Source organism: Hyla sarda, chromosome 1 (assembly GCF_029499605.1).
Source record: "Hyla sarda isolate aHylSar1 chromosome 1, aHylSar1.hap1, whole genome shotgun sequence".
Classification (NCBI taxonomy): domain Eukaryota; kingdom Metazoa; phylum Chordata; class Amphibia; order Anura; family Hylidae; genus Hyla; species Hyla sarda.
Window position 1 is genome coordinate 25622421 of NC_079189.1, and position 15771 is coordinate 25638191.

General features: G+C 46.9%; 1 protein-coding gene across 2 annotated transcripts; it reads left to right on the forward strand.

Moving 5' to 3' along the window:
* Positions 1–224: 224 nt before the first annotated feature.
* LOC130324954 (uncharacterized) lies at positions 225–13136 on the forward strand. Of its 2 annotated transcripts, none has more exons than XM_056553294.1 (2): positions 225–1279; positions 13011–13072. In XM_056553294.1, exons 1-2 carry the CDS (start codon positions 265–267, stop codon positions 13040–13042), a joined length of 1047 nt encoding a protein of 348 aa, XP_056409269.1. In that variant the 5' UTR covers positions 225–264; the 3' UTR covers positions 13043–13072. The 2 variants fall into 2 exon arrangements, 1 of the variants encoding a protein (XP_056409269.1); XR_008869984.1 differs by lacking the exon at positions 225–1279 and adding an exon at positions 12001–12827 and having other exon boundaries at positions 13011–13136.
* The last annotated feature ends 2635 nt before the right edge of the window (positions 13137–15771 follow it).

The window sequence follows — 15771 nt, forward strand, 5'->3', positions numbered from 1 at the left end:
GGACTCCACAAACCAGAAAAGGTAAATGTCTACAGAACACATCTGTTACAGAATGGTCGTACATCTTGTCTTTGCCCATGTACCAACAGTCTACACATTAAAGAGAGACTTGTAAACCCAACACATCATCCGAGTATCCAGAGGTGCATGGAAGACTTAGCCTCAACCGGAGATACAGATGAACTGGGCTGTAAGGTGTTTGAAAGAACACGAGATAACGACAAGCTAGCACCCTCGGTGGAAGATACTCTCTTCCTTGAGATCATGGACAGAGAAGTCTTCAGAGACAAATCAGGCAGCTGGGTAGCCCCTCTACCCTTCCGGTCACCACGCCATCGCCTTCCTGACAACAAGGTACAAGCAGAGAAACGCTTCACCTCATTGCAGCACATGCTACAAAGAAAGCCAAATATGAAGAAACACTTCCAAGCCTTCATGCAGAAGATCTTTGATAACGATCAAGCTGAAAGGGCACCACCACTACAAGAGAACCAAGAACACTGGTACTTACCAATATTTGGGGTGTACCATCCTCAGAAACCAGGCCAGATACGTGTAGTATTTGACTCTAGTGCGAAGCACAAAGGCATCTCACTAAATGATGTCCTTCTCAGCGGACCTGACCTGAACAATACACTCCTTGGAGTACTCATCAGGTTCAGAAAAGAACTCGTAGCAGTGACAGCAGACGTACAACAGATGTTCTACTGTTTCCTTGTTCGTGAAGATCACAGAGACTACTTAAGGTTCCTGTGGTATGCAGACAATGACTTTAACAAAGAAATCACAGAGTACAGGATGAAGGTACATGTGTTTGGAAACAGCCCTTCTCCAGCTGTAGCTATCTACAACCTGAGACGAGCAGCACAGCAAGGTGAAAGACATGGTCAAGAAGCCACACAGTTCGTCATGAAGAACTTCTACGTAGATGATGGACTTGCTTCTTTCTCCAGCAACGAAGAAGCTATCAACGTCCTGAAAAGTACAAGAGAAATGTTGGCAGAATCCAACATAAGACTGAACAAGGTAGCTTCCAACAGCAACAGAGTCATGGAAGCATTTCCAATGGAAGACCGTGCTAAAGACCTCAAAGACATGGATCTAGAAACAGAATCACCACCCTTGCAAAGAAGTCTTGGGATTAGTTGGGACCTGAAGACTGACAGTTTCACCTTCAGGGTCTCCAGAGAAGAGAAGCCATTCACAAAAAGAGGTGTCCTATCTACAGTCAACAGTCTTTACGACCCCCTGGGGTTCGTAGCACCCATCATCATGCAAGGTAAAGCTCTTTTGAGACAGATCACTACTGAGCAAGAACAAAGTGACTGGGACATACCTCTACCTGAAGAGAAGGAAATGCAGTGGAAGTTATGGAAAGACTCATTGTTAGAGCTTGAACAACTCAACATCCCTAGACCATACGTATCTGTTTCCTTGTCTGCTACAAAGAGAAGAGAAATATGCATATTCTCTGAAGCCTCCACTATGGCTATCGCATCTGTTGCCTACCTTAGGGTAATAGACACTGAGGGACAAAGCCATGTCGGGTTCCTCATGTGAAAATCTAAGCTGGCTCCCAGACCGGCTCACACTGTCCGACGTCTAGAACTTTGTGCTGCTGTCTTAGCTGTAGAAATGGCAGACATGATTACAACAGAACTGGACATCGAGATCCATGCAATGAACTTTTATACAGACAGCAAGATTGTGTTAGGATATATTCACAATGCTTCAAGAAGATTTTATACATACGTGGCCAACAGAGTGACACGTATCAGAAAGTCTACAAGTCCAGAACAGTGGCATTACATCAGCACTGACAAGAACCCCGCTGATCATGGGACGAGACTAGTGCCAGCCGCTGCGCTCAAGCAAACTAACTGGTTTGTAGGTCCATCCTTTCTTCGTAAACCAGAAACCAAAGAAAATACTCAGGTAGAGACCTTTCAGCTCATAGAACCAGATCAAGACAAAGAGGTAAGACCTCAAGTGACAGTTTGTAGGACTATAGTTACAAGAGACAGTCTGGGCGCTCATAGATTTGAAAGGTTTTCCAGCTGGAAGTCGCTGACCCGTGCAATCGGAAAACTTATCTGTCTAGCCAGATCCTCCTGCAGAGCTACCAATACTGATCAGCGTAGCAACGACCACCGTGAACAAACCAAGGTCACGATCATCAGATGCATCCAACAGGAAGTCTTTAACCCCTTAAGGACACATGACGTTCTCATACGTCTCCATTTCCGAGTCCTTAAGGACACATGACGTATGAGAACGTCATGTGTTTTACCGGCCCCCCGCAACCATCTGGAGCGGAGCCGGTCCCCGATGCCTGCTGAAATCGTTCAGCAGGCATCGGGGCATATCGCCCAGGGGGGTCATTATGACCCCCCATGTCGGCGATGGCCGCAGATCGCTGGACAATTCAGTCCAGCGATCTGCGGCGGATTCCGGGTCAATCGGGTCTCCAGTGACCCGGTGACCCGGAATTATTGGCTGATCGGGGCCGTCAGAGACGGCCCCGATCAGCCAGAGCCAGCAGGGGTGAGGTGGCACTGGTGCCACCTCACGATCGCCCTGATTCGTCGGCCGGATTACCGGCCGACCAATCGGGGCGCCTGCTGCGGGTGTCACTCCCGCAACCCGCTCCGCCCCTCTTCCGGAGGACGTGAGCGGGTGCGGGACGTGCACCCCGGGTGCTGGGGACCCCGATCCCCGGCGCCCCTGTTGGGATCGGGGCCCCAGGAGCAGCGGCGGAGACGACGAGGGACTGACCTGATGCGGCTGGAACGTTGGAGGTGAGTGACAGCCTCCTGCTGTTGCTTAGCAACAGCTCCCAGCATGCAAAAAGGGCATGCTGGGAGCTGTAGTTATGCAACAGCAGGAGGCAGACCACCACAACTCCCAGCATGCCCTTATGGGCATGCTGGGACTTGTAGTTTTGCAACAGCTGGAGGCACATTCTTTCTATGGAAAAGTGTACCTTCAGCTGTTGTGTAACTACAACTCCCAGCTTGCACAATCAGCTAAAGTGCATGCTGGGAGTTGTAGTGGTGCATCTGGTGGTTGCATAACTACAACTCCCAGCATGCCCGTTGGCTGTCGGTGACTGCTGAGAGTTGTAGTTTTGCAACAGCTGAAGGCACACTGAGTTAAGTAGCAAACCAGTGTGTCTCCAGCTGTTGCATAACTACAATTACCAGCCAAAGTAGTATGCCTCCAGCTGTTGCATAACTACAACACCCAGCATGCCCTTCCGCTGTCCGTACATGCTGGGGGTTGTAGCTTTTGCAACAGCTGAAGGCACACTGGTTGCAAAACACTGAGTTTGTTACCAAACTCGGTGTTTCACAACCAGTGTGCCTCCAGCTGTTGCAAAACTACAACTCCCAGCATGCACTGATAGACCGTACATGCTGGGAGTTGTAGTTTTGCAACAGCTGGATGTTCCCCCCCCCCCCCCCCAATGTGAATGTACAGGGTACACTCACATGGGCGGAGGATTACAGTAAGTATCCGGCTGCAAGTTTGAGGTGCGGCAAAATTTCTGCCGCAGCTCAAACTGCCAGCGAGAAACTACTGTGAACCCCCGCTCGTGTGACTGTACCCTAAAAACACTACACTACACTAACACACAATAAAATAAAAAGTAAAAAACACTACATATACACATACCCCTACACAGCCCCCCTCCCCTCCCCAATAAAAATGAAAAACGTCTGGTACGCCACTGTTTCCAAAATGGAGCCTCCAGCGGTTGCAAAACTACAACTCCCAGCATGCACTGATAGACCGTACATGCTGGGAGTTGTAGTTTTGCAACAGCTGGATGTTCCCCCCCCCCCCCAATGTGAACGTACAGGGTACACTCACATGGGCGGAGGATTACAGTAAGTATCCGGCTGCAAGTTTGAGCTGCGTCAAATTTTCTGCCGTAGCTCAAACTGCCAGCGAGAAACTACTGTGAACCCCCCGCCCGTGTGACTGTACCCTAAAAACACTACACTACACTACCACAAAATAAAATAAAAAGTAAAAAACACTACATATACACATACCCCTATACAACCCCCCTCCCCAATAAAAATGAAAAACGTCTGGTACGCCACTGTTTCCAAAACGGAGCCTCCAGCTGTTGCAAAACAACTACTCCCAGTATTGCCAGATAGCCGTTGACTGTCCAGGCATGCTGGGAGTTTTACAACAGCTGGAGGCACCCTGTTTGGGAATCACTGGCGTAGAATACCCCTATGTCCACCCCTATGCAAGTCCCTAATTTAGGCCTCAAATGCGCATGGCGCTCTCACTTTGGAGCCCTGTCGTATTTCAAGGCAACAGTTTAGGGCCACATATGGGGTATCGCCGTACTCGGGAGAAATTGGGCTTCAAATTTTGGGGGGTATTTTCTGCTATTACCCTTTTAAAAAATGTAAAATTTTTGGGAAAACAAGCATTTTAGGTAAAAAATAAATATTCTTTTTACATATGCAAAAGTCGTGAAACACCTGTTGGGTATTAAGGTTCAAATTACCCCTTGTTACGTTCCCCGAGGGGTCTAGTTTCTAAAATGGTATGCCATGTGTTTTTTTTTGCTGTCCTGGCACCATAGGGGCTTCCTAAATGCGGCATGCCCCCAGAGCAAAATTCGCTTTCAAAAAGCCAAATGTGACTCCTTCTCTTCTGAGACATGTAGTGCGCCAGCAGAGCACTTTTCACACCCATATGGGGTGTTTTCTGAATCGGGAGAAATTGGGCTTCAAATTTTGGGGGGTATTTTCTGCTATTACCCTTTTTAAAATTGTAAAAATTTTGGGAAACCAAGCATTTTAGGTAAAAAAAATATATATTTTTTTACATATGCAAAAGTCGTGAAACACCTGTAGGGTATTAAGGTTCACATTACCCCTTGTTACGTTCCCCGAGGGGTCTAGTTTCCAAAATGGTACGCCATGTGTTTTTTTTTTGCTGTCCTGGCACCATAGGGGCTTCCTAAATGCGGCATGCCCCCAGAGCAAAATTTGCTTTCAAAAAGCCAAATGTTACTCCTTCTCTTCTGAGACCTGTAGTGCGCCAGCAGAGCACTTTTCACCCCCATATGGGGTGTTTTCTGAATCGGGAGAAATTGGGCTTCAAATTTTGGGGGGTATTTTCCGCTATTACCCTTTTTAAAAATGTAAACATTTTGGGAAAACAAGCATTTTAGGTAAAAAAAATTTTTTTTTTTTACATATGCAAAAGTTGTGAAACACCTGTAGGGCATTAAGGTTCACGTTACCCCTTGTTACGTTCCCCGAGGGGTCTAGTTTCCAAAATGGTATGCCATGTGTTTTTTTTTTGCTGTTCTGGCACCATAGGGGCTTCCTAAATGCGGCATGCCCCCAGAGCAAAATTTGCTTTCAAAAAGCCAAATGTGACTCCTTCTCTTCTGAGACCTGTAGTGCGCCAGCAGAGAACTTTTCACCCCCATGCAAGGTGTTTTCTGTATCGGGAGAAATTGGGCTTCAAATTTTGGGGGGTATTTTCTGCTATTACCCTTTTTAAAAATGTAAAATTTTTGGGAAACCAAGCATTTTAGGTAAAAAAAATATATATTTTTTTTACATATGCAAAAGTCGTGAATCACCTGTAGGGTATTAAGGTTCACTTTACCCCTTGTTACGTTCCCTGAGGGGTCTAGTTTCCAAAATGGTATGCCATGTGTTTTTTTTTGCTGTCCTGGCACCATAGGGGCTTCCTAAATGCGGCATGCCCCCCAAAAACCATTTGTCGCTCCTTCCCTTCTGAGCCCTCTACTGCGCCCGCCGAACAATTAACATAGACATATGAGGTATGTGCTTACTCGAGAGAAATTGGGTTTCAAATACAAGTAAAAATTTTCTCCTTTTTATCCCTTGCAAAAATTCAAAAATTGGGTCTACAAGAACATGCGAGTGTAAATGTTACGCCGAGCGCTCCGGGTCCCCGCTCCTCCCCGGAGCGCTCGCTTCACTCTCCCCGCGGCAGCGCTCCGGTCACGTCCTCTGACCCGGGGCGCTGCGATTCCGCTGCCAGCCGGGATGCGATTCGCGATGCGGGTTGCGCCCGCTCGCGATGCGCACCCCGGCTCCCCTACCTGACTCGCTCTCCGTCTGTTCTGTCCCGGCGCGCGCGGCCCCGCTCCCTAGGGCGCGCGCGCGCCGGGTCTCTGCGATTTAAAGGGCCACTGCGCCGCTGATTGGCGCAGTGGTTCCAATCAGTGTGTTCACCTGTGCACTTCCCTATATCACCTCACTTCCCCTGCACTCCCTTGCCGGATCTTGTTGCCTTAGTGCCAGTGAAAGCGTTCCTTGTGTGTTCCTTGCCTGTGTTTCCAGACCTTCTGCCGTTGCCCCTGACTACGATCCTTGCTGCCTGCCCCGACCTTCTGCTACGTCCGACCTTGCTTTTGCCTACTCCCTTGTACCGCGCCTATCTTCAGCAGCCAGAGAGGTGAGCCGTTGCTAGTGGATACGACCTGGTCACTACCGCCGCAGCAAGACCATCCCGCTTTGCGGCGGGCTCTGGTGAAAACCAGTAGTGGCTTAGAACCGGTCCACTAGCACGGTCCACGCCAATCCCTCTCTGGCACAGAGGATCCACTACCTGCCAGCCGGCATCGTGACAGTAGATCCGGCCATGGATCCCGCTGAAGTTCCTCTGCCAGTTGTCGCTGACCTCACCACGGTGGTCGCCCAGCAGTCACAACAGATAGCGCAACAAGGCCAACAGCTGTCTCAACTGACCGTTATGCTACAACAGTTACTACCACAGCTTCAGCAGTCATCTCCTCCGCCAGCTCCTGCACCTCCTCCGCAGCGAGTGGCCGCTCCTGGGATACGCTTATCCTTGCCGGATAAATTTGATGGGGACTCTAAGTTTTGCCGTGGCTTTCTTTCCCAATGTTCCCTGCATCTGGAGATGATGTCGGACCTGTTTCCCACTGAAAGGTCTAAGGTGGCTTTCGTAGTCAGCCTTCTGTCTGGAAAAGCCCTGTCATGGGCCACACCGCTCTGGGACCGCAATGACCCCGTCACTGCCTCTGTACACTCCTTCTTCTCGGAAATCCGAAGTGTCTTTGAGGAACCTGCCCGAGCCTCTTCTGCTGAGACTGCCCTGTTGAACCTGGTCCAGGGTAATTCTTCCGTTGGCGAGTATGCCGTACAATTCCGTACTCTTGCTTCAGAATTGTCCTGGAATAATGAGGCCCTCTGCGCGACCTTCAAAAAAGGCCTATCCAGCAACATTAAAGATGTTCTGGCCGCACGAGAAATTCCTGCTAATCTACATGAACTTATTCACCTAGCCACTCGCATTGACATGCGTTTTTCCGAAAGGCGTCAGGAACTCCGCCAAGATATGGACTCTGTTCGCACGAGGCGTTTCTTCTCCTCGGCTCCTCTCTCCTCTGGTCCCCTGCAATCTGTTCCTGTGCCTCCCGCCGTGGAGGCTATGCAGGTCGACCGGTCTCGCCTGACACCTCAAGAGAGGACACGACGCCGTATGGAGAACCTCTGCCTGTACTGTGCTAGTACCGAACACTTCCTGAGAGATTGTCCTATCCGTCCTCCCCGCCTGGAAAGACGTACGCTGACTCCGCACAAAGGTGAGACAGTCCTTGATGTCTACTCTGCTTCTCCACGTCTTACTGTGCCTGTGCGGATGTCTGCCTCTGCCTTCTCCTTCTCTACAGTGGCCTTCTTGGACTCTGGATCTGCAGGAAATTTTATTTTGGCCTCTCTCGTCAACAGGTTCAACATCCCGGTGACCAGTCTCGCCAGACCCCTCTACATCAATTGTATAAATAATGAAAGATTGGACTGTACCATACGTTTCCGCACGGAGCCCCTTCTTATGAGCATCGGATCTCATCATGAGAGGATTGAACTTTTGGTCCTCCCCAATTGCACCTCGGAAATTCTCCTTGGACTTCCCTGGCTTCAACTTCATTCCCCTACCCTGGATTGGTCCACTGGGGAGATCAAGAGTTGGGGGTCCTCTTGTTCCAAGAACTGTCTAAAACCGGTTCCCAGTAACCCTTGCCGTAACTCTGTGGTTCCTCCAGTAACCGGTCTCCCTAAGGCCTATATGGACTTCGCGGATGTTTTCTGCAAAAAACAAGCTGAGACTCTACCTCCTCACAGGCCTTATGATTGCCCTATCGACCTCCTCCCGGGCACTACTCCACCCCGGGGCAGAATTTATCCTCTCTCTGCCCCAGAGACTCTTGCCATGTCCGAATATGTCCAGGAGAATCTAAAGAAGGGCTTTATCCGTAAATCCTCCTCTCCTGCCGGAGCCGGATTTTTCTTTGTGTCCAAAAAAGATGGCTCCCTACGTCCTTGCATTGACTACCGCGGTCTTAATAAAATCACGGTTAAGAACCGCTACCCCTTACCCCTCATCTCTGAACTCTTTGATCGCCTCCAAGGTGCCCACATCTTCACTAAATTGGACTTAAGAGGCGCCTATAACCTCATCCGCATCAGAGAGGGGGACGAGTGGAAAACGGCATTTAACACCAGAGATGGACACTTTGAGTATCTGGTCATGCCCTTTGGACTGTGCAACGCCCCTGCCGTCTTCCAAGACTTTGTCAATGAAATTTTTCGTGATCTGTTATACTCCTGTGTTGTTGTATATCTGGACGATATCCTAATTTTTTCTGCCAATCTAGAAGAACACCGCCAGCATGTCCGTATGGTTCTTCAGAGACTTCGTGACAACCAACTCTATGCCAAAATTGAGAAATGTCTGTTTGAATGCCAATCTCTTCCTTTTCTAGGATATTTGGTCTCTGGCCAGGGACTACAGATGGATCCAGACAAACTCTCTGCCGTCTTAGATTGGCCACGCCCCTCCGGACTCCGTGCTATCCAACGCTTTTTGGGGTTCGCCAATTATTACAGGCAATTTATTCCACATTTTTCTACCATTGTGGCTCCTATCGTGGCTTTAACCAAAAAAAATGCTGATCCCAAGTCCTGGCCTCCTCAAGCAGAAGACGCCTTTAAACGACTCAAGTCTGCCTTTTCTTCGGCTCCCGTCCTCTCCAGACCTGACCCTTCCAAACCCTTCCTATTGGAGGTTGATGCCTCCTCAGTGGGAGCTGGAGCTGTTCTTCTACAAAAAAATTCTTCCGGGCATGCTGTCACTTGTGGTTTTTTCTCTAGGACCTTCTCTCCAGCGGAGAGGAACTACTCCATCGGGGATCGAGAGCTTCTAGCCATTAAATTAGCACTTGAGGAATGGAGGCATCTGCTGGAGGGATCAAGTTCTCCTGTTATTATCTACACCGACCACAAGAACCTCTCCTACCTCCAGTCTGCCCAACGGCTGAATCCTCGCCAGGCCCGGTGGTCTCTGTTCTTTGCCCGATTTAATTTTGAGATTCACTTTCGTCCTGCCGATAAGAACATTAGGGCCGATGCTCTCTCTCGTTCCTCGGATGCCTCAGAAGTTGAACTCTCTCCGCAACACATCATTCCACCTGACTGCCTGATCTCCACTTCTCCTGCCTCCATCAGGCAGACTCCTCCAGGAAAGACCTTTGTTTCTCCTCGCCAACGCCTCGGAATCCTCAAATGGGGTCACTCCTCCCATCTCGCAGGTCATGCGGGTATCAAGAAATCTGTGCAACTCATCTCCCGCTTCTATTGGTGGCCGACTCTGGAGACGGATGTTGTGGACTTTGTGCGAGCCTGCACTATCTGTGCCCGGGATAAGACTCCTCGCCAGAAGCCCGCTGGTTTTCTTCATCCTCTGCCTGTCCCCGAACAGCCTTGGTCTCTGATTGGTATGGATTTTATTACTGATTTACCCCCTTCCCGTGGCAACACTGTTATTTGGGTGGTCGTTGATCGATTCTCCAAAATGGCACATTTCATCCCTCTTCCTGGTCTTCCTTCTGCGCCTCAGTTGGCTAAACAATTTTTTGTACACATTTTTCGTCTTCACGGGTTGCCTACACAGATTGTCTCGGATAGAGGCGTCCAATTCGTGTCTAAATTCTGGAGGGCTCTCTGTAAACAACTCAAGATTAAATTAAATTTTTCTTCTGCATATCATCCCCAGTCCAATGGACAAGTAGAAAGGATTAACCAGATCTTGGGTGATTATTTGCGACATTTTGTTTCCTCCCGCCAGGATGACTGGGCAGATCTCCTCCCATGGGCCGAATTCTCGTATAACTTCAGGGTCTCTGAGTCTTCCTCCAAATCCCCATTTTTCGTGGTGTACGGCCGTCACCCTCTTCCCCCCCTCCCTACTCCCTTGCCCTCTGGTCTGCCCGCTGTGGATGAAATTTCTCGTGACCTTTCCATCATATGGAGAGAGACCCAAAATTCTCTCTTACAGGCTTCATCACGCATGAAGAAGTTCGCGGATAAGAAAAGAAGAGCTCCCCCCGTTTTTTCCCCTGGAGACAAGGTATGGCTCTCCGCTAAATATGTCCGCTTCCGTGTCCCTAGCTACAAGTTGGGACCACGCTATCTTGGTCCTTTCAAAATTTTGTGTCAAATTAATCCTGTCTCTTATAAACTTCTTCTTCCTCCCTCTCTTCGTATCCCTAATGCCTTTCACGTCTCTCTTCTCAAACCACTCATCCTCAACCGTTTTTCTCCCAAATCTGTTCCTCCCACTCCTGTTTCCGGCTCCTCGGACATCTTCTCGGTCAAAGAAATTTTAGCTGCCAAAAAGGTCAGAGGGAAAAATTTTTTTTTAGTGGACTGGGAGGGTTGTGGTCCTGAAGAGAGATCCTGGGAACCTGAGGACAACATCCTAGACAAAAGTCTGCTCCTCAGGTTCTCAGGCTCTAAGAAGAGGGGGAGACCCAAGGGGGGGGGTACTGTTACGCCGAGCGCTCCGGGTCCCCGCTCCTCCCCGGAGCGCTCGCTTCACTCTCCCCGCGGCAGCGCTCCGGTCACGTCCTCTGACCCGGGGCGCTGCGATTCCGCTGCCAGCCGGGATGCGATTCGCGATGCGGGTTGCGCCCGCTCGCGATGCGCACCCCGGCTCCCCTACCTGACTCGCTCTCCGTCTGTTCTGTCCCGGCGCGCGCGGCCCCGCTCCCTAGGGCGCGCGCGCGCCGGGTCTCTGCGATTTAAAGGGCCACTGCGCCGCTGATTGGCGCAGTGGTTCCAATCAGTGTGTTCACCTGTGCACTTCCCTATATCACCTCACTTCCCCTGCACTCCCTTGCCGGATCTTGTTGCCTTAGTGCCAGTGAAAGCGTTCCTTGTGTGTTCCTTGCCTGTGTTTCCAGACCTTCTGCCGTTGCCCCTGACTACGATCCTTGCTGCCTGCCCCGACCTTCTGCTACGTCCGACCTTGCTTTTGCCTACTCCCTTGTACCGCGCCTATCTTCAGCAGCCAGAGAGGTGAGCCGTTGCTAGTGGATACGACCTGGTCACTACCGCCGCAGCAAGACCATCCCGCTTTGCGGCGGGCTCTGGTGAAAACCAGTAGTGGCTTAGAACCGGTCCACTAGCACGGTCCACGCCAATCCCTCTCTGGCACAGAGGATCCACTACCTGCCAGCCGGCATCGTGACAGTAAAAAATGAAGATTTTGAATTTTCTCCTTCACTTTGCTACTATTCCTGTGAAACACCTAAAGGGTTAATACACTTACTGAATGTTTTTTTGAATACTTTAGGGGGTGTAGTTTTTATAATGGGGTCATTTATGGGGTATTTCTAATATGAAGACCCTTCAAATCCACTTCAAAACTGAACTGGTCCCTGAAAAATAGTGAGTTTGAAAATTTTGTGAAAAATTTCAAAATTGCTGCTGAACTTTGAAGCCCTATGGTGTCTTCCAAAAGTAAAAACTCATACATTTTATGATGCAAACATAAAGTAGACATATTGTATATGTGAACCCAAAAAAAATGTATTTTGAATATCCATTTTCCTTACAAGCAGAGAGCTTCAAAGTTAGAAAAATGCAAAATTTTCATTTTTTTCATCAAATTTTGGGATTTTTCACCAAGAAAGGATGCAAGTTACCATAAAATTTTACCACTAAGTTAAAGTAGAATATGTCACGAAAAAACAATCTCGGAATCAGAATGATAACTAAAACCATCCCAGAGTTATTAATGTTTAAAGTGACAGTGGTCAGAATTGCAAAAAACGCTCCGGTCCTTAAGGTATAAAATGGCTCGGTCCTTAAGGGGTTAAAGAAGAAATCCAAGGCCTTCTGAAAAAGGAAGAGATTTCTCAACACAATTTGCTCAAGGACTTGTACACCAAGCAATGGAAACAAGTTCAAAGTCTTGCGGACATTTTCTGGAAGAGGTGGAGACAGGAATACCTGGTGATATTCCAGCCACGCAAGAAATGGCAAGATGACAAGCCCAATTTACAAGTTGGAGACTTTGTCCTACTGAAAGACTCTCAGGCCCACAGGAACGAGTGGCCTATTGGACTCATTGTGGAGACTGATCCTAGTAGTGATGCTAGAGTTAGAAAGGTTGAAGTTAGGATTGTTAGACAGGGCATTCCTAAAGTGTATGCAAGACCAATTTCTGAAGTAGTTTTACTCCTGTCCAAGGGTTAGTCGCATTAAAAAAAAATATCCCAGGTGGGGAGTGTGCTGCCTTCGCAATGTATTTTACATGCTTGGCACTCAGCAGGGTCTGTTCCTTTAAGACCCTCCATTTTCTTGAAGCCTAGAGGCGGGCCTTCTCTCTAAAGCATAGGGCTAGCTCCGGCATGTCTCATTCATTCCAGCTCCAGCCACCACAGTGACCAGATCCACAGGACTTCTTAAAGCTAATACAGACTGCAAATCTGATAAATACCAAAGCCTGTGAGTAAGGAATTGTTAGTTATCTTGTATAGAGAGATGCTCGGCATTTGTAGATAGATAATGTGTGTTTTCAGTGTGTAGTAAGTGAGCACATGTTAGACCCTATCTATGTATTAGCTATGCATAATGTAAGGCACTTGAATAGCCATGCTTACATTTGTCTTTCATATGTTTGTTTTACAGTTTTACCGCGTGTGTTCATTATATCTCAGTAAAGATTACATCAGTTAAGCAAACCAGCGTGTCTTTCCTTGAGATTCGGTATAAACTTGATGTGAAGCTGTGTCCACGAGACAGCGGAGACATTATAATAACTACTATAATACTGCCTCCTATATACAAGAATATAACACCTATAATACTGCTCCTATATACAAGAATATAACTTCTATAATACTGCTCCTATATACAAGAATATAACTACTATAATACTGCTCCTATATACAAGAATATAACTACTAAAATACTGCTCCTATATACAAGAATATAACTTCTATAATACTGCTCCTATATACAAGAATATAACTACTATAATACTGCTCCTATATACAAGAATATAACTACTATAATATTGCCTCCTATGTACAAGAATATAACTACTATAATACCGCTCCTGTATACAAGAATATAACTACTATAATATTGCCCCCTATGTACAAGAATATAACTACTATAATACTGCTCCTATATACAAGAATATAACTACTATAATACTGCTCCTATGTATAAGAATATAACTACTATAATACTGCTCCTGTATACAAGAATATAACTACTATAATACTGCCCCCCTATGTACAAGAATATAACTACTATAATACTGCTCCTATGTACAATAATATAACTACTATAATACTGCTCCTATATACAAGAATATAATTACTAAAATACTGCTCCTATATACAAGAATATAATTACTATAATACTGCTACTATATACAAGAATATAACTACTATAATACTGTTCCCTATATACAAGAATATAACTACTATAATACTGCTCCTATGTACAATAATATAACTACTATAATACTGTGCCTATATACAAGAATATAACTACTATAATACTGCCTCCTATGTAAAAGAATATAACTACTATAATACTGCTCCTATATACAAGAATATAACTACTATAATACTGTTCCTATATACAAGAAGATAACTACTATAATACTGTTCCCCTTGGCACTGGAAAAGAACTACTATAATACTGTTTTCTCTGTAACCTTTCCCTTATGTTCCATATAAGATGTCTCTTTCATGTGCTGCTTATATCTTCTCCTTCTGATATTTCCTGACTAGAAATATTCTCTGATGTTACAGGTTCTAAAAATTCATTTCACGATAGAAAGTAGTAAGGTAAGACCATAGTGATAGAGAAGACATGAGAATATACAACACACAGTATAGTATGGGGCGGTATGTCTGTCTTCTAATACACAGTAGCACAGTACAGTATAGATGGTATGTGAGTCCTGTAATATACATTATCAGCCAGGAGAGGTTAGGCGGTATTTCAATCTTGCAATATACAGTATCTTACTGTACAGTCAGGGCTCAAGTCCTGCAGGAACTCATGGGAACGGAGTTCCTGCACTTTTTACACAGCGGGAACGCAGTTCCCATTAGCAAGAGTCCTGCAGCCCTTAAAGGGGTACTCCCCCCCTAGACATCTTATCCCCTATCCAAAGCATAGGGGATAAGATGTCTACTCATGGGGGTCCCGCCGCTGAGGACACCCGCAATCTCGGCTGTGGCATATCAGACATTCAGTTCATGGAGTGAACTTCGCTCCATGCCGAATGACTGGCGAAGGGGGGCAGAGTTTCGTGACATCACGGCCATGCCCCCTCAATGCAAGTCTATGGGAGGGGGGATGACGGCCGTCATGCCCCCTCCCATAGACTTGCATTGAGGGGCTGTAGCCGTGATGTCACGAGCCTCCGGCGCTGCACCCAACGCTCTAAAGGAATGCCGGGTGCAGCAGGGAGAATGCAGGGGTCCCTAGCGGCGGGCCCCCTGCAATCAAACATCTTCTTATCCCCTATCCTTTGGAGCAGAGTACCCTTTTAAGAGGAAATCTTGGGTGAGTTCCCACACTTTTTTTCAGTACAGTAAAGTCAATAAGTGTATCCTCTAATATACAGTATCACAGAGAACAGTAAAGGCGGAATGTTTTTTTTAATCCTAAGATATAGTATCAAACAGTAGAGTATGATTACCTATCCTGTAATATACAGTACCTCTATAGTATGTCTGTTCTGCACTAAGGCCGGGTTCACACCACATTTTTGCAGTACAGTTCCCGTATACGTTTTCAATTTGAAAATCGTATGGAACCATACTGAAAACCGTATGCATTGATTCTCCATTAAAAACCGTATGCCAAAAGATGCATCAGGTCGTGTCCGTTTTGCATCCTGTATGGTTTTGTCAGTTTTTTTTCCCCGTACCCAAAACTGTAGCCTACCACGGTTTTTGGTCCGGGTGAAAAACTGTATTGAAACTTATAATTTTTTTTTTTTTAACATGGGAGTTAGAGATGAGCGAACTTACAGTAAATTTGATTCGTCACGAACTTCTCGGCTCGGCAGTTGATGACTTATCCTGCATAAATTAGTTCAGCTTTCCGGTGCTCCCGTGGGCTGGAAAAGGTGGATACAGTATCCACCATTTCCAGCCCACCGGAGCACCTGAAAGCTGAACTAATTTATGCAGGAAAAGTCAGCAACCGCCGAGCCGAGAAGTTCGTGACGAATCAAATTTACTGTAAGTTCGCTCATCTCTAATGGGAGTCAATGGGAACCGTACAGAACTATATGTGCGTACGGTTCCATCCGGTTTTCACCATATGGTTTTTGACTTTGCACAGTTTTTTTCTTGGAATATCAAACAAGTGAAACTTTATTCATAATGGAATGAAAAGTTAAAAACATATACATTTT

Bases quoted from the DNA above. Each gene is read 5' to 3' on its own strand.
- LOC130324954 (XM_056553294.1), top strand. From the start codon at position 265: ATGGACAGAGAAGTCTTCAGAGACAAATCAGGCAGCTGGGTAGCCCCT. The intron at 1,280-13,010 runs GTAAAGCTCTTT...TTTGTTTTACAG, and splicing joins AGCACCCATCATCATGCAAG to TTTTACCGCGTGTGTTCATT.